The following is a 17,883-nucleotide window of genomic DNA, read 5'->3' on the forward strand; positions in this document are numbered from 1 at the left end:
TCGCATTCCCTCCATGATATTTGAGGATGATGAATCTATGACTGCTTGATCTGCCATAGACAACTTAGGGGTTTAGTGGATGTTGTAGTGGCTGGAATGGTAATGGAAGGTTCCAGGCGAGGTCGCCATAATACAATTTACATAATGCAAATGTTAACAAATGATGAAAAATCGCTCATTATGCTCGCCCTATAAAAATGCCTATATTTGTAAATATAACTATTAAACAATAATGACTGTAATAAAATAAAGAAAATTTAATGCAAACATTTAAAAAAAAACAGTGTTTTATTAAATGTTACATACGAACAAAATACTGTAACATTATTTTTTGAAGTATAATGCCAAATTATAATATACACTACCATGCATATGGCTAAAGAGCTACAGCTTTTTATCAAGCTGAAAATGATCGTATATAACCTCTAATGCAAACATTAGCCATGGAAAAATTTGATAACTAAATTATACACAATTATATGGTATAAACATTTTTACTGCAACTATTTATATTGTTGATTTTTTGTAGACAGAAAATATGTAAATAATCTAACTTTAAGTTACAAATACAATGGATAAAAATAATAAGACATATACAAGTGCAATATATTAAGTGTAGTAACAGTGGGACATGATGTGCAATTATATAAATAAATATAAATATAAACAGTACCGAAATTCAAGCATAACAGAACAGAAAGGGATGTACTAAACATGTGGGAGAGTTACCTGTGGTAAAAAAACAAAACAAAAGTGTAACAGGAAAAATGCTTTTATATCTATTAAACAGATCACAATTCAACTGAATATTTGGGCTGATTTTAATGTTTAAAATTAATATGTTTGAAATATACCACAAAGGAAGGATCCCACTATAACGTATAGCAACTGAGAAAATTTCTTACAGGTAAAAGAATCAGAATCCTCCATCTGTCTTTTATATAGAAAACACATAGAGGTTTGAAGCAGAAAATGAGGACAAAAATTCAGTTTGATAGAAAAACTATGTCTTTCATATTGCTTGATTTAATTCTAATTAGTTCTTTCTTAGAAGTAAGAGCAGTCATGACATAGTGAGAGTAAAAACCTGGATTAATGAGTTACTCTTTTAATGTGTAACTTCAGCTTGGTTTAAGGGGACAGGACCTACAGCTCGGATTAAGGGGACAGGATCTTCAGCTCGGATTAAGGAGACAGGATCTTCAGCTCGGATTAAGGGGACAGGATCTTCAGCTCGGATTAAGGGGACAGGATCTTCAGCTTGGATTAAGAAGACAGGATCTTCAGCTCGGTTTAAGTGGGCAGGATCTTCAGCTCGGTTTAAGGGGACAGGATCTTCAGCTCGGATTAAGGAGAAAGGATCTACAGTTTGGTTTAAGGGGACAGGATCTACAGCTCGGATTAAGGAGACAGGATCTTCAGCTCGGATTAAGGGGACAGGATCTTCAGCTCGGATTAAGAAGACAGGATCTTCAGATCGGTTTAAGTGGGCAGGATCTTCAGCTCGGTTTAAGGGGACAGGATCTTCAGCTCGGATTAAGCAGAAAGGATCTTCAGCTTGGTTTAAGGAAACAGGATCTCACTGTGTTCTACATTCATGCTCTTTTAATGCCCACTTTCTTACTGTTAGATATTTCAGGAAATGTGTAAATGAAAAGGCTACCTATAGAGTAGACCTTAATAAGCTACAGGGATGTGTGTGCAGTCTAATGCTAAATTCACACGCTGGGAAATCGTAATAATGACCATGACCCTGTTTGGAAAATACGATTCTGTCTCCTGGAGAAGCTCCACGGATCCTCGAGCACTGGTGACGCAATCGTTATTCCCAGCTCTCTGATTGGACAGCAGGCTCAAGGCGCTATCTGAGTTGCTACAGTGTTTAACCCGGGTTAAAAGCCACATTCATGTTACAGATAAATATAACCTCGCTAACACTGCAATCTTAATAATCGGTACACTCCTCGGCTTGAAAAATGAGGGTCAATGCTTCTTTTTCCTTTTTTTCAAACTTTTATTCTGAAATATTTGCGTCCACGCGACCGGAAGTGAATATCGGGGGTGGCTTCCCTTGTATTCAAATATCCAGATAGTTTCAGTTAAACCCAGCGATTTTTCGGTGATTAGTCCTGTAAAAAGGTTGATATGACGTGTCATGTGTAAATACTCACACCTTGCGTGATCTCTCCTGGTCTAGGTGTAAATGGTAAGCTGTGTGTAATGATTTATACTAGTGGGCAGTAACAAAGCGTTACCTGGTGACTAATGCTAGCGCTAGCGTCTGGAACTACTAAACAAGTGCACGAGCGAGTATATTATATACTTATATAATACACACATTCTCTCACTGTTTTTTTATTTACATCTAACAGTTGCACAATGCTCCCCATTAACCCCCAGTTTGTGTAACAGCTCCTGAAATCACTTTTCCAATTTAAATCACATTAAGCTGAGATGGTGTCACATTTCTGCTTCTTTTTCAGGTCCTTTTTCTTCTCCCGACTGTCCATCTGGTCATCACATACTGAGATCAACAAGTAGGTGGAATATTTCTGCAAAAGAAAAAAACAATGCATGTCATTGTATATATTTACACACACACACACACATATATATATATATATAGCGTGTGTGTGTATATGTAAGACATGGATAAGACAGTTAGGTGTGGAGGAACTTGACTGACCTGCACATGAATTAGAGCGGAGACTGCGAGTCAGACCAAAGGTTTTGGGACGTCTGCCTTTACATGCACATAAATGTAATATGGAGTTGTCCCACCCTTTTGCAGCCATAACAGCTTCAACTCTTCTGGGAAGGCTTTCCACAAGGTTTAGGAGTTTGTTTATGAGAATATTTGGCCCTATCCACAAAGGGCCGGTGTGCTCCAGAAGCACATTTGTGAGGTCAGGTACTGATGTTGGATGAGAAGGTCTGTCTCACAGTCTCCACTCTAATTCATCCCAAAGGTGTTCTATGGGGTTGAGGTCAGGACTCTGTGCAGGCCAGTCAAGTTCCTCCACACCAAACTCACTCATCCATGTCTTTATGGACCTTGCTTTGGTCACTGGTGTGCAGTCATGTTGGAACAGGAAGGGGTCATCCCCAAACTGTTCCCACAAAGAGCATGAAATTGTCCAAAATGTCTTGGTATGAAGCTGAAGCATTAAGAGTTCTTTTCACTGGAACTAAGGGGCGGAGCCCAAACCCTGAAAAACAACACCTGAACTCAATGATCTGGAGGGGTGTCCCAATACTTTTGGCTATAGTGTAGTTTTGGACAATCAAGCCTAAATGTAAATGTTTTTTTATTTTTTGCTTTATTTTTTGTGGTTTTATGTTTTTTTCCCCAAAAAACCTTTTCCCTCCTGTAGTATTTGTTATTGTGCATGAGTCCTGTAGCGCTGATTTATTTTAAAGTTTTATTATTTGTTTTTGTTGATTTATTTTTGCTCTAGTGGCATTCAGGAGAGACCGGAGTATCCGAGACATGTACGAGCAGCGCTTCCATCCCGACAGAGCTGTAAGAGCTTTCTGGATTTTTTGGCACCAAGTCAGCTATGGATATAATATAACCCATTATTTAATGTATTTTAAGGATGATTTGAGCCCTAAAACAGCCCCAAGACATCACTGATGTGCAGTTCACTGTTTATATTTTCAGTAAGGGTTTTAGTTGATTTTCTTGTATTCTGTCTCTAGTTGTAGTTCTTCTGATGCTTGGTGAGGTTCAGTTGCTGGGTTTTATGCATGATGTGTGAGAGTAATTCTACATTACCCTATATATACAGAATATCAAAAGTCTACACACCCCGATCAATGTCACAGGTTTTTTTTTTGTGTGAAAATGAAACTATTATAAATCATGTCACATGTATACAACCAGGTTATTGTAATTGTTCTCACACCTTAAATAATACTTTGTTAAATCACCTTCAGAACAGAATCTTTAGTACTTGTCACATCTGTATTCATTCCACTTGTCCTTCCAGGGGATCCCCTGTTCAGAGCGCTCTTCGTCTCATTCTGCAGCTTTTCTTTTAGTGCTTGAGCTTCCTATCATGCTGAGAGACTGTGAGCCAGGCCTTCTCGTCCAACAGTGCCTGACCCCACAAATGTTCTAGAGTAAACACACTCCTAAACCTTGTGGAAAGCCTTCCCAGAAGAGTTGAAGCTGTTATAGCTGCAAAGAGCGGGCCAACTCCATATTAAACCCTATGGATTACGAATGGGATGTCATTAAAGTTCATGTGCATGTAAAGGCAGACGTCCCAAAACTTTTGGCAATATAGTGTAGCTGTATCATATCGCCAGGCTTTAACGAGGCTGTGGTGTTCTTTCAGTGATGAGAATATGCCACCGTCCACATTGCATCCGGTCAGCAGCAGTCCTCATGTAGTCCATTCGACAGAGTGAAATTAATAAGTGGGAGTGAAGAATTGTGTATAGTAACACAAGCATAAATTGTGTACTTAGAACTGTACTGAGAGAGCGAAATTTAAAACACTTATAGTTTCAAAAGCACTATATTTGACTGACCTATCAGGAGTTTAACAGCTCATTCAAAGCGATTTGATCTTTCTTCGTTGTAGTAGTGGCACATGAGGCCGGTAAAGTTTACCCACTTTAACTGTGGCTTGTTCTGATTAGTTACGACGTTTGTAAAATAAATCTGGATAAGGATCTGTGTGATGCAAAAGGTATGTTAGTCCTTTCAATTTGTCTGTTTCAGGCCCCTTACCCAAGAGGAGGTGGTGGGGAAAGGAGAGCTTTTGGCCGTCCTGATGAAGACTACGTCCGAAACTTTGACTATGACTCTCCTCGCTTTTACCCAAATGGTGGTCCAAGAAACTACCACAACGATGAGAAAAAGGGTTACCATAGTGACAGCCACTACTCTTTCTCCAACGAATCCAGAGGAGGTCCAGCTAATCGAAGGGTAAGAACTGAATTTCCTTCATTCTTCAAGTCAGGATTAGATAAAAATGATTATATGATTAGGCACCTGCCTAAATTAAACAGAGAAGTAAACGTTAACCTTTAATTGTGGAACCAGCATTCGTTAAGGTCTGTGTAATCAGTATTTTCAATGGGGTACGAGTCTTTATTTGTGCATTTCAGATCTAGTAGAGAAATATGTTCATGTCAGGTTTTCTCTCATGCTGTTGTGTACAGAATCACTATAGATATTAGATCATAGCTGTGTCTCCATCCCTCCCACCTCTTCAACAGGATGACTACTCTTATTATAGAGCGCCCAAAGATGATTCTCATTCTGGACGCCAGGTGGACTTCAGGTATTTACAATGTTTGCATGTATAAAAGATGTATTCTCAAAGTGTCGTATCAGTCCTTGGTCACAGGAACGAGCGGCATGCAGTTGGTGAGGGATTTTTTTGTTTGTTTTTTTGTAAATAAAGAAGTGGTTAAATTTTAGTTCAGTTCTGTTTCTCTCCTGCTAGTGATGCATCGTCTTTTCTGCTTGTTTGGATGCATTTTTGTAGCTTCCTAGTGATTTGTGTTGAGCTGGTATGGAAGTCATAGTGCTTTAGGGTAGAGTAGAGACAGAACACACTGACCACATGCTGCACCACCAGATCACTGCACCTTGTTTCATTTTTACAGTGCTCACCAGAAGGCTGGGCTTCTGAAAGTTCAGTTCTTCAGTTGTTTGTTGTCAGTGATGTTCAGAAGATATTCAGCAATGTTCATATTATCATGAGCACACTACACTTAGGCCAAGATAGATATAATACAGACATGAACTAGTGTTTCTGCTCAGTGTTACCAGTACATTTCTTAGCATGTTTAAGAGCTCGGGAGATGAACAAGAAATTTAATATTGTTCTATAATTTTTCAGCGTATTCCTGTTTCTGTCATATAATGTGAACTCTGTACTATCTGTAGCTATATTTCTGTTTCTGTATTCAGATTTAATCAAGAGGTTAAATATTTATTTATTTATGTTTATCCCTAATGAGCAAGCCAGTGGCCACGGTGGCACGAAAAACTCCCTGAGACGATATGAGGAAGAAACCTTGAGAGGAACCAGTGGGATTATAACTTATATAAACACCGAAGAGTGGGATTATAAATTATGTCCTTTCTACAGCTGTATACAGTCAATACCAGCATTGAGCATACACTATATTGCCAAAAGTTTTGGGACACTCCTCCAAATCATTAAGTTCAGGGGTTGTGCTCGGCCGTTTAGTTCCAGTGAAAGGCATTCATAATGCTTTAGCATAGCAAGAAAATTTGGACAATTTCTTGCTCTGTGCAGGCCAGTCAAGTTCCTCCTCCATAGCAAACTCACACATCCATGCCTTTATGCTCCTTGCTTTGTGCACTGGTGTGCAGTCATGTTGGAACTGTTCCCACAAAGTTGGGAGCATGAAATTGTCCAAAATTTCTTGGTATGCAGAGCTCCTTTCACTGGAACTAAGGGGCCGAGCGCAACCTCTGAAAACAACACCTGAATTCAATGATTTGGAGGGGTGTCCCAAAACTTTTGGCAATATAGTGTATGTTAAATGCTGGTGAGCCGAGCGCAAAACCAACCACAGCAGCCAGTGTTAAGATCCCCAAGTGGCCAAGTATCCACAGCAGTCCCATGTATCTGCAGCCTCCCTGTGAGGCAGAAGTAATACTGGGTATGAACTCCTTTCTCCTCCAGAGAACGGTTTTAGATTTCTTATGGTGCTGGAGACATTCCTTAAAGATTCAGATCCAATTTGATATGATTGCAAATCTTCGCTGCAGATTTGTCCACCATATCCTTATTGTGCTCTGCTGGAAACTGATCCGCTGACTGAGAAAGCCACTGGAGAACACTGAACTCCTCATCTTGTTTATGGAACCAGGCTGGACATGAATTGTTTGACATGGTGCATTATATTGCTGGAAGTAGCCAGTAGAAGATGGTAAATTGTGCCCATAAAGACCCATGAGGTCAGCAACAACTCAAATAGTCTGTGGCATCAAATGATAATTGACTGGTATCAATCATCAAGGAGCCTAAAATGTGCCAGGAGAATATTCACCACACCATTACACCACCTCCAGCGACTTGGACTATTTATAGCCAGATTTGTTCTATGGATAGATTGCAGATTCATCAGACCAGGTGTTGTCCAGTTTGGGTTAGTGTGTGTCCACTGTAGCCTCAGATTCCTGTTCTTGGCTGACAGGAGTGGAACCCAATGTGGTCGTATGTTGTTGTAGACCATCAACCTGAAGGTTTAATGTGTTGTGCATTCTGAGATGCTTTTCTGCTCGCCATGGATGTAATGGTTATGGGAGTTACTGTAGCTTATCTCTCCTCTGACCTCTCTCAACAACAAGGCAATCATCTTTGCCACAGTCACTGAGATCCTTTTTCCCCTGTTTGATGTTTGATGAGAACATTAACTAAAGCTCTTGTGGTGTTTTTTTTATTATTATTTTATGCAATGCACTGCTGCCTCATGATTGGCTGTTTGGATAATTGCATGACACTAATAAATGACACTAATAAAGTGTCTGAGTTCCCTACTAAAACTGTGCACTAATGAATCTTAATGAGTAGTGTAGAATGGAAACTGGGCTTAATCTCTTGAAAGCAACACTGGGAAGTGTGTGTCCAAAAAATGGAGATAGAGATGCATTAAAGGCCCTTATTCATTATTTATTTTTGCCTTATTTTATCTTTTCATCTCACAGAGGCCGCAGTCGAGTTGTCTCCTCTCCCAATGCTCGTACCCAGGGCTCTTACCCTGCTCCCAGACCCCTCTCAGCACTGGGCCCCAACCTGGGAGATGACACATTAATCCAGGCCATTATGAACTTGGACCGAGGGTAGGCATGAGCAGTATCTAAAATGAATGAGGTTACACTGTGTGTGTTTGGAGTGGGTGTTGATCAAGGATAAGTCTAGGAATTTACAAACTTTAATTCTTTGTGTCACAGATTTTGGTACATGTAATACGTAATTGCACCATGTAATTGCTGCATATATCAGGTACACATTCATGCTGCAAATCTTCTGTTCTGAAGCATGTTCATGTACAAAATTAGTAAATTATGGGCCTGCTTGGGTGGTCTTTGATTGTTGTAGCTCATATACTTCAAGGTTTGATTTATGTTTTTCTGCTCACCGAGGGGTAAAGAGTACCTGTAATTACCAATTGTTTGAATTACCATAGCCTTTTTGTCAACTGAAACAAGTCTGGCCCTTCTCTTCCAACATTTCTTATCATCAAGGCAATAATTTTTTTGGAGCCACTGGCCTGTCATATTGGTATATCATATTATATATGCCTTGCACTCCAGAGCACTTCATTAGAAGCACCTGTACACCTACTGATTGAAGTAAAGTTCACTACACCCATCAGAATGAGGAGAAATGTGATCTCTGATTTTGACCATGGCATGATTGTTGCTTAATAAGCTTAGAGAGTCTCTATAACTGTTGATCTCCCCAGATTTTTACACAAAGCAGCCTTTACTCAGATTTGTGTATTTAAAAAAAAAATAAAAAAAACATTGTTTGTGAGAGGTCAGTGGAGAATGGGCAGACTGGTTGGAGCTGACAGAAAAGCTACTCAGATAACCACTCTGTACAAGTTCGGTGACCAGACAAGCATCTCGGAAGGAGGAGTACAGCAAAAGATCGCATTTGGTGGTTCTTGTCAGCCAGGAACTGAAAGCTGGGGCTGAAGAGGGCAGACTCCTCAAAACTGGAGCCAGCACAAGATACAGAAATGTAGTCTGTTCTGATGAACCTTAATTTCTGTTGAGGCACAGAGATGGTAGAGACAGAATTTGCCAATAACAGCATGAATGCATGGATCCAACCTGCCTTGTGTCAACAGTCCAGGCTGGTGGAGGTGTTGTAATGGTGTGGGGAATGTTTTCTTGATGCACTTTGGGCATGTTAATACCAAACGATAATACCAATCAATCATTGCATGAATGCCTCAGTCTATTTGAGTTTTGTTGCTAACTATGTGCATCCCTTCATGGCCACAATTTACCATCTTCTAATGGCCACTTCCAGTATGATCATGCACCACGTCACAAAACAAAAGTCTTTTCAAATTGGTTTCACAAACATGGCAATGCCTTTAGTGGTCTTAAGCGGCATTCACATTTAATGTCCAGCAGGACACCTTTGGGGTTTGTTAGAACAGGAGATTTATAAAATGAAAGTGCACCTGAACGAACTGCAGGAATTGTGTGATGCAATTATCTCAGCATAGACCAGAATTTCTAAGAAATTTGAGGCAATGGACATTGTCTCAAAGCAGCTTTACAGAAGTATAGAAACATAGGAGAAAAAAATGATAGTTTAAAGTTAAATTACTATTTTATCCACGGAATGTTTTCAACATCTTTTGGAAAATTAGGCATTATAGTTACAAAATAAATAAGCAGTTCATTACAACAGAACCTTGATCTGGTTCTAAGCTAACTGTAACATGGTCTGATTGCAGTGACCAACCTACATTTGAGGCTAAACCTTTATACAGTGAAGGAAAAAATGATTTGATCCTCTGCTGATTTTGTATGTTTGCCCACTGACAAAGAAATGATCAGTCTGTAATTTTAATGGTAGGTTTATCTGAACAGTGAGAGACAGAATAACAACAAAAAAATCCAGAAAAACACATTTCAGAAAAGTTCTACATTGATTTGCATTTTATTGAGTGAAATAAGTATTTGACCCCTTTGCAAAACATGACTTAGTTCTTTGGTGCCAAACCCTTGTTGGCAATCACAGACGTCAGACATTTCTTGTAGTTGGCCACCAGGTTTGCACACATCTCACATCTCAAGGAATTTGGGCCCACTCCTCTTTGCAGATCCTCTCCAAGTCATTAAGGTTTTGTGGCTGACCCTTCAGCTCCCTCCACAGATTTTCTATGGGATTAAGGTCTGGAGACTGGCTAGGCCACTACAGGACCTTAATGTGCTTCTTTCTGGACCACTTCTTTCTTGCCTTGGCCGTGTGTTTTGGGTCATTGTCAGGCTGGAATATCCATCCACGACCCATTTTCAATGCCCTGGCTGAGGGAAGGAGGTTCTCATCCAAGATTTAACGGTACATGGCCCTGTCCATCGTCCCTTTGATGCAGTGCAGTTGTCCTGTCACCTGGGGATGGTGTACTTGGGGTCATAGGCAGCATTCCTCCTCCTCCAAACACGGCAAGTTGAGTTGATGCCAAAGAGCTGGATTTTGGTCTCATTTGACCACAACACTTTCACCCAGTTCTCCTCTGAATCATTCAGATGTTCACTGGCAAACTTCAGATGAGCCTGTACATGTGCTTTCTTTAGCAGGGGGACCTACAGATATTTATTCTCAGTGTTTCATACATCATGGGTCATTTTAAAACAAACAAATTAGCTTTAATTCATTACATTGGAATTCCATTGTGTTAAACATGCTATTCTTCGCATCTCTTTAAACAATCTGGAAGATTCCAGAAATGGAAAAGATGCGCAGGCACCACATAATATAAGAATTATAATATAAGTGAGACAAATTAACTCCCAAGGATGAATGAGCATGGGTTTGAAAGGTTTGACCAAATCCCAGGACAGAAACAAAGCACCTGAAGAAGGACTTGGAGGCTCTAAATGTGCATCCACTATTAAGAGGGTCCTACACCTTATAATGAAGAAGCTGCTACTCCAGAACCAGCCTAGGTATGTTATGGACTGTCTGAGCAAGCAGGTCACAAACCTGACCTGGTCACCCCAGTTTTGTTCAAAAATGACTTGTTTCTGGAAGCCTACAACAAGAGCTTGATTCAAGTTCAAGCAACTATCACCCCTTATCTAATACTGTGGAAGAAGCTTTTAATTGGATTCCACAACTTAATGTTTGTGTATGAGTCCATCTCAGTGTGCCACATCTTGCTTAAGCAGTATATATTCATTCTTACAAAAACATCCAGTCTCCTTCAGGTGGTAAGGGCATGTCCTGGGCACAATCCACCTCACCTCACTGATTTTAGTGAAACTCAGTTCTGGGCTCTGGCTCGCTCATTCAACATTTGCTTTTCTTTTGATAAAGTCATTCGTCTGTTGATTTGGATGTATGCTTTGAGACAGTGTGTGTTAGGTGTGGTTGTTTGGTTAAGGACAATGTACATTTTGTGCAAAGTGCACATGTTTACATGTTGAGTTTGGCTTTTCTTACCCTGTTTTGCCTTGTCTAGTCTAGTTTGCTTTAGTTCTTCTAGTTTCTGGTTCTTTTACTATAGTTTGTTTATTAGTTGATTGTTAATTGATTGATTTTATTTTCAGTTTTATTTCTGTGTAAGCCAAAAATCAGTCAGACAAGATCATCTGTAAACTGTAATTTGAATGACTTTTTTAAAAATATTTGTTAGCCACCACTTTGAAAAGATGTCTGGAATCTGATGAGCTTGTGTACTCAGAACATTTCTCCAGTTCACCTACTCTTTGAATCCATTTAATGCACAAGAAGTGCAGCAGCATTTCCCAACCTTTTTTTCATTCACAGAACACTTAATATTTTCAGAATCATTTGGCGCAAACTCAAAAAGATCAAGAATTAAAACACCAGTTGACAACTTGAACACCACTCCTTGTCTGAAATCATCTCTACTAATTCAGATTTTTTGCATTTTCAACTCTAATAAAAATAAATAAATCTTCATAGTTTTAGCATTCTGACCTGTGGCATGGCAGTATTTAATACATTTTAGAATAGGTGTTTTAATTAAGCAATTTGTTTTGTCTTTAAATGGAATTTGGATTTGGTGATTGGTTAATTAGTGTGTTTAAATTTTCAACAGTTTGAAGCATTTTTCAGGTGGAGCACCTGACCTTCTGTGATCTGAAGAACCACAGTAGAACCACAGTCTCTATGTGAACACTGTTGAACTGTGTGTGTGTGTGGCACAATGATGAATAATGAAGTATGACGAGACATCCAAGGCCTGTTAGGGTTGTAATCTATTCTGCCATTATACAGCATTCCCATTGAGTTTGGTACAAAGGCTAATTGTATTCATTCTGTTAATGTGTCATCTTGTTCTTCTTTGTTGTATACCCCTTGTTTTCTTTCTTCTTCTTCACTGACTTAAGTTTTTCTGCATTGTTTTTACAAAAGGTCAGCCAAATATAACGTGTAGTCTTTGTTTTTGCCCCATTAGAGACCTGTGACTGTTTTTGTGAAATGATTACAGCATGGCTCTCTGAATTGAGCTTCAGATTCTGGCACTGATACACCACTTCTTTGAACATAGGTTACGATTCTACTTCATTTGTTCAGTAGAGTTCAAGCTTGTAGTGAAATCCATTTCTCTGTGGCTGTCCATGCTGCGTCCAGATTCGGCGTTTCTCCCTTAACATGTAGCTCTTTGGCAGTGCTTTATGTTCTATGATTAAATAGTTGCTGATGTTAAATGTGGCAGTTGAGATTATTCCTGCTTTCATTTTATTTATAAGTATATTGGTGTTGATATAGCTGTATTTTTGCAGATCTGCCAGTCTACATACAGATCAGAGATCTCATTATAAATGTATTATACTGTGGAACAGTGAACCAGTCTGCTCTTCATAGCTATATTTTTGTTTGTGTGGAATATGAGAAATGTTAGCACCTTGGTGAAAAAGCTATTTAGGAAACTTTTATTTTAGGACACTGTTTGGTATTGGTCTCATTAAGAGTCTTACCTGCTATGTGGTAAGATGTTGTAAAGCCCTTTAATGTTCCATTTTATTGTCTTTGTTCAGAAGTTGCATTTGCTAGTTTTCACTGTGCTTCTCTTCCCACAGGGAGGAGAGAGAAGGACTGCGGCGTAAAGCACCCTTTCCTCCAGTCCACGACTGTTCCCCTACTCGACAGGACGTGTCTCCTTCCCCTCACAGCCGCTCCGGTTCCAGCATTAGCAGCCGAAGCTACTCTCCAGACCGGGGCAAGAGCCACATGTACCAGCCTCCTCTAGGAAAAAGTAGGCTCTGTCTGCTCTCTCTAGTTTGTTCTAGGCTACACTTGAATGCAGATGTTTGCATACATCAATAAAAAATGTGAATACATTATTTTTTTTTATTTCCTTGTTTACATCCTGAACTTTGATCTCAATATGTTTCATATGTTACTGGCTGATGTCATGTGCTGGCTTTCTCTATCAATTTTCTGTTGATTTTGCCTCTTGTTTTGGTTGTAGTCTAATTACAGGGCACACCATTTATTGATTATAATTGTGTTTAATTCCACTATTTTAGGCAGTGAACATTGACCATGAATTCTGGTGGGACAGAACAGCATAAATAATAAAATAGCCTAAAATAGTTACAGAGGTTTTCATACTATCTAGTGTGAAAATCTAAATTTTTTAGAGTCAGTAGGTAGTTAAACTTAGTCATCCAGCATACAGTCTATCATTTTATGTAGTTTCAGGCACACTTTTAATTGTGTTCAATGTATATTGTTTTACAGTTTTCAAAAAAATTCCATCCCATCTACAGAAAAAACAATCAAGAAAATACATTTCAAAAACCACATAAGACCCCAGAAATGGGAAAACAAAGACAATTTTTTTTATTTAATTAAAATGATCTGATATAAAACAAGATTTTGGTATCTAGGTATTTTTAAACTTGCCCAATCTGGCAACCCTGCATTCAATGCTCTTCTTCCTTTGAAAATCAGAGAGTATCCCTCTGTTAGCTGGACCTCTATTAGCTCTTGATACATTTCCCAATATTTGACCACTGCAATAATGCTTAATGCTATGGAAGCTAAATAAGGCAACTCTAAAAGGTGAGAATTAGCTTATAACTGTCCCTAAACCTAGCCACAGACACTTAGATCTACTCTCTTTCCTTAACCATGGTCAACCTCTGCTCTCTGTCTACTAAACCCGGGAAGACTTTTTGCTCTGTTCTTTTTCTGTTGGTTGTGAAAGTGGAAAAAATCACAGCTCATTAACAGAAATAGAACCAAGTACTGAGCCTTGTGGGATGCCACTGGGGGGGTCTGCATGGAGCAGATATCAGTTCCCCCCATGTCACCTGATATGAATGAACTTCTGGATAGGAAGCAAACCATTGCCATGCTGTGCCACAAATTCCCAGACTCTTAAGGGTAGACAAGAGAATCTTGTGGTTTACCGTGTTAAACACTGCTGAAAGGTTGAAGAGGATGAGACCGTTTGGCTGATCTTGCAGCATGGAGCTTCTCTGTGACAACCACAATGCCAGTCACTGTGGAATGTGCCACTTTGAAGCCAGACTGATTGGGATCTTGGAGGTTGTTCTGTGATACCCAGAGAGACAGCTGATTGTAAAAATTGCCATCAAGGGTTTTTAGAAAGAAAACTGTTCTTTTCTTAGCACATTGCTTATCTGAGATGTTCATGTCAGTATCACATTTACAATATCAAAAGAATTTGAGAAGTTGTCCCACACCACCCTGTTGCTGTGTTCCCTCCATTGGCTTCTGGTCGCTGCCTGCCTCAGATTTAAAACACTGATGCACTCATACAAAAGCCATAAACAGCACCAACTTGCCTCAAAGCACCTAACACACCACACTGCACCATGCTCCTTCCAGTCCTCCAGCACTGTTTGACTGGTCTCACCATCTCTCAGGGTACAAGGAAGGTACACATTTTCCTTAGGAGAGTAATAAAGTATTCTGATCAAGACTCTTGTATATTCTGAAATGAACTTCCCCTAGATGTCAGTACAGCTGAGTCACAAACAACTTAGCAATTGTCTGTTTGCTCTTCTTGCTGTATTCCCCCCCCCCCCCCCCCAAGAGAGTTTTACACTCTTAAGTTGCTCTGGATAAGGGGGTCTGCCAAGTGTCAGAAATGTAATTGTAAATAGCAACACTTTCTTAAATAATGGGTCACACAAAATGTAATTATATTCATAAAAAGTTTAAAATTATTTACATAAATGGTAAGGTAATATATGAGATCCTTGAGGATTTTAATAAATAAACAGCTCATTAGTCACATTTCTTCCATGGTACATCTTTTTTTTTTTTTTTTTTTTTAAAGACAGGGACAGAGCCCCAGGGCCATCTGTCAGCGTGTCCCGAGACGGATCACCACATAGTTCTGTGTCAGCCTCTAAAGTAAGTAGCATCTTGCTTCAATGACATAACATTCAATCCTGAACCTTGTGTTTAGCCTTAATCCTTTCAGTGAGTCCATTGAGGGAGCTGTTTATGGGTTGTTTAGGTACTTTTAATAAACATAATAATAAATAAATATTGTCCAAGTTGTTACACTCTCAGGACTTCCATTGTGGACACCAGGTGGGTCCACTGACATTGGCAAAGTTCAAATCAAGTAATCATTTGAAATTTATGTAGAGGTTAATATTCCAAATTTAAGCTTGATGGGAAATTTCCTGAGAAACACATTTGAACTTTACATTGGTCTCTACCAATGAACATGCCTCAATCTTGGTACACCTTACGGATTGAACATATTTAACTTTTATGCAGAGTCATGCATCCAGTCATAAAATATAGTTGCTTGGGCTTTAGGCTTCTAAAATTGATTGTAATGTGGTGGCCATATTGTTGAAGTTTAATGTCTCTACAACATGCAGTATGGCCCAACTTAGTCCTAACATTAATGATCATGTGTCTATTTTAAGAGGAGCATTAATGTTCTGGCCTTTACTGCTTAATTGTGTTTTTAGATTTTGTTTATAATAGGGAAATCTTGACTTTTCTATGATCTATATGCCTTTAGTGGCTGTATTATAACTAAACCCTGTTTCAAAGTTATACAGGCATGCCAGCATCTTGAATACTGTGAATGTTCTCAGCAAACTGAATATTCCATTCTTCTGGTTAACAATCTGTATGAAAACTCTGTATGCTCCACAGGAAGACATGCCAGTGGTAGAACGTCAACCAGACGAACCTCTGGCTCCTGCAGATGAAGCATCTACAATTACAGATGACTTCCATGAGCGGCGATCTCAAGCTATTGCAGCCAAAGCCCGAGAAATAGAGAAGGTTGGATTAAATCTGTTTGATTCTGTATTTTTGAATTTTTATGGCATTTTGTGATTATCAGGGGTGGTATCTGACACCAAGATATTAGCAGAAGACCCTCCCATACTCAACAAACTGTGATGCACTGTGTATTCTGACACCTTTCTATCAGAACCAGCATTAACTTTTTTGGCAATTTGAGCAACAGTAGCTCGTCTGTTGAATCGGATCACACGGGCCAGCCTTCACTCCCCACTTGCATCAGTGACCGTTGTCGCCAGTTCACCACTGTTCCTTCCTTGGACCACTTTTGATAGATACTGACCACTGCAGACCGGGAACACCCCACAGGATCTGCAGTTTTGGAGATGCTCTGATCCAGTGGTCTAGCCATCACAATTTGGCCCTTGCTCAAACTTGCTCAAATCCTTCCGCTTGTCCATCTTCCCTGCTTCTAACATCAACTTTGAGAACAAAATGTTCACTTGCTGCCTAATATATCCCACCCACTAACAGGTGCCATGATGAGGAGATCATCAGTCTTATTCACTTCACCTCTCACTGCTCACAGAGAGATGCTAATTGGTGTATATTCATGTTTGTTCATGTTCATGTGGGTTAGCAGTACTTCTAGATACAGTTTACAGTTTCTTAGCAATGTCTGTGAGCATTATTGTGTAAACAAATGCACAGCTTCAACAACGCTTTAAGGCTTTTTTGATGTTCAGGTGTACCGCCAGGACTGTGAGACATTTGGGATGGTGGTGAAGATGCTTGTGGCCAAGGACCCGAGTCTAGAGAAGCACCTGCAGAACCCTTTGAAAGAAAACCTCAGTGAGATTCGTGAGCGATGTCTTGAGGATCTGCGACACTTTATCTCAGAACTGGATGAGGTAGTTCGTCAACCGGAACCTACTGTCTGAAGTGCCAGCATTACATATGGGAGAAAACCTTCATCATTGTTATGAGTGCACTGATTCATGTTTTCCAGATCTGTAATATTTTGGAACATTATATTTCCACAAATGTTCTTGAATTCAGTTATATTTAGTGTACTGCCTCAAGCTAGTCCATCTTAGAGGATTAAGTGACCAATCGTTACTAATGTAAATAAATGCTAATTATTCTGATACAGTATTAATTCATAAAATTGGATTGTTTTAAACCCAAACTGCTTAATCTGGGGGGGGATCATGCTTAAATATTGCCCATGGATTAGTATGATTTGCCATTGGTCTTTTCAAAATTGTATTGGACGTTTTTGTTCTTGGAAGTTTTCAGTATGTCGTCTATCTCTGTAAATCAATAAAGATGCCATATTCTACCTTCTGATCTGATTTTGTGTGAAAGGATTGTCATTTTTAAATCTGGGCTACCTTATATAAAAACGATTTAACTTCATAAGCCATAAAGTTCCTCATCGTAATACACTATTAACGCAGTGTTAAAGTCCCTGCCTTGGGGGATTCAACATGGTGGCATGTTGAACAGACGTGTGTATTCATGCTCCAACAACATTTGGCAATATCTTCCTTAAACAGCCAAATTATTTTCTGAAACTAAACAGTCATATTAAAATGTGTGAGCATTATCTACACGGAATGACAACGCGCACAGTAAAGAAGAAACAAGGAAACCAAGACGATTTAGATACAGACTCAGCTAATCAACCAGCTAGCGCAACACACAAGAGCAAAGAAGTTAGCACAAATACTAGCAAAAAGGCAGAAAGCAACATTATGAGCACAATTACAAGCATGAAAAAAAAAAACTTTTCAGTTCACAGGAATTATGTCCACAATACAGGAGGTTAAACAAGAAGTCGAGGAATTTTCCAATAGACAAGGTATTTGAGGTAAATGTCTAGAGGGAAATGTATTATGCATGGTGACTTGCAGATTGG

General features: G+C 39.3%; 1 protein-coding gene across 3 annotated transcripts; it reads left to right on the top strand.

Moving 5' to 3' along the window:
- The first annotated feature begins 1,859 nt into the window (after positions 1 to 1,859).
- pphln1 (periphilin 1) lies at positions 1,860 to 17,312 on the top strand. Of its 3 annotated transcripts, XM_058417249.1 has the most exons (11): positions 1,860 to 2,206; positions 2,484 to 2,537; positions 3,459 to 3,523; positions 3,599 to 3,663; positions 4,733 to 4,939; positions 5,233 to 5,297; positions 7,703 to 7,837; positions 12,794 to 12,969; positions 15,028 to 15,104; positions 15,870 to 16,001; positions 16,709 to 17,312. In XM_058417249.1, the coding sequence occupies exons 4-11, from the start codon at positions 3,637 to 3,639 to the stop codon at positions 16,901 to 16,903; spliced, it is 1,014 nt and encodes a 337-aa protein (XP_058273232.1). In that variant the 5' UTR covers positions 1,860 to 2,206; positions 2,484 to 2,537; positions 3,459 to 3,523; positions 3,599 to 3,636; the 3' UTR covers positions 16,904 to 17,312. The 3 variants fall into 3 exon arrangements, with proteins under 3 accessions (XP_058273232.1, XP_058273231.1, XP_058273233.1); XM_058417248.1 differs by lacking the exon at positions 3,599 to 3,663 and having other exon boundaries at positions 1,876 to 2,206; XM_058417250.1 differs by lacking the exons at positions 3,599 to 3,663; positions 7,703 to 7,837 and having other exon boundaries at positions 1,885 to 2,206.
- Positions 17,313 to 17,883: the final 571 nt, after the last annotated feature.

The sequence above is a fragment of the Hemibagrus wyckioides genome, linkage group LG19 (assembly GCF_019097595.1).
Source record: "Hemibagrus wyckioides isolate EC202008001 linkage group LG19, SWU_Hwy_1.0, whole genome shotgun sequence".
Taxonomy (NCBI): Eukaryota; Metazoa; Chordata; class Actinopteri; order Siluriformes; family Bagridae; genus Hemibagrus; species Hemibagrus wyckioides.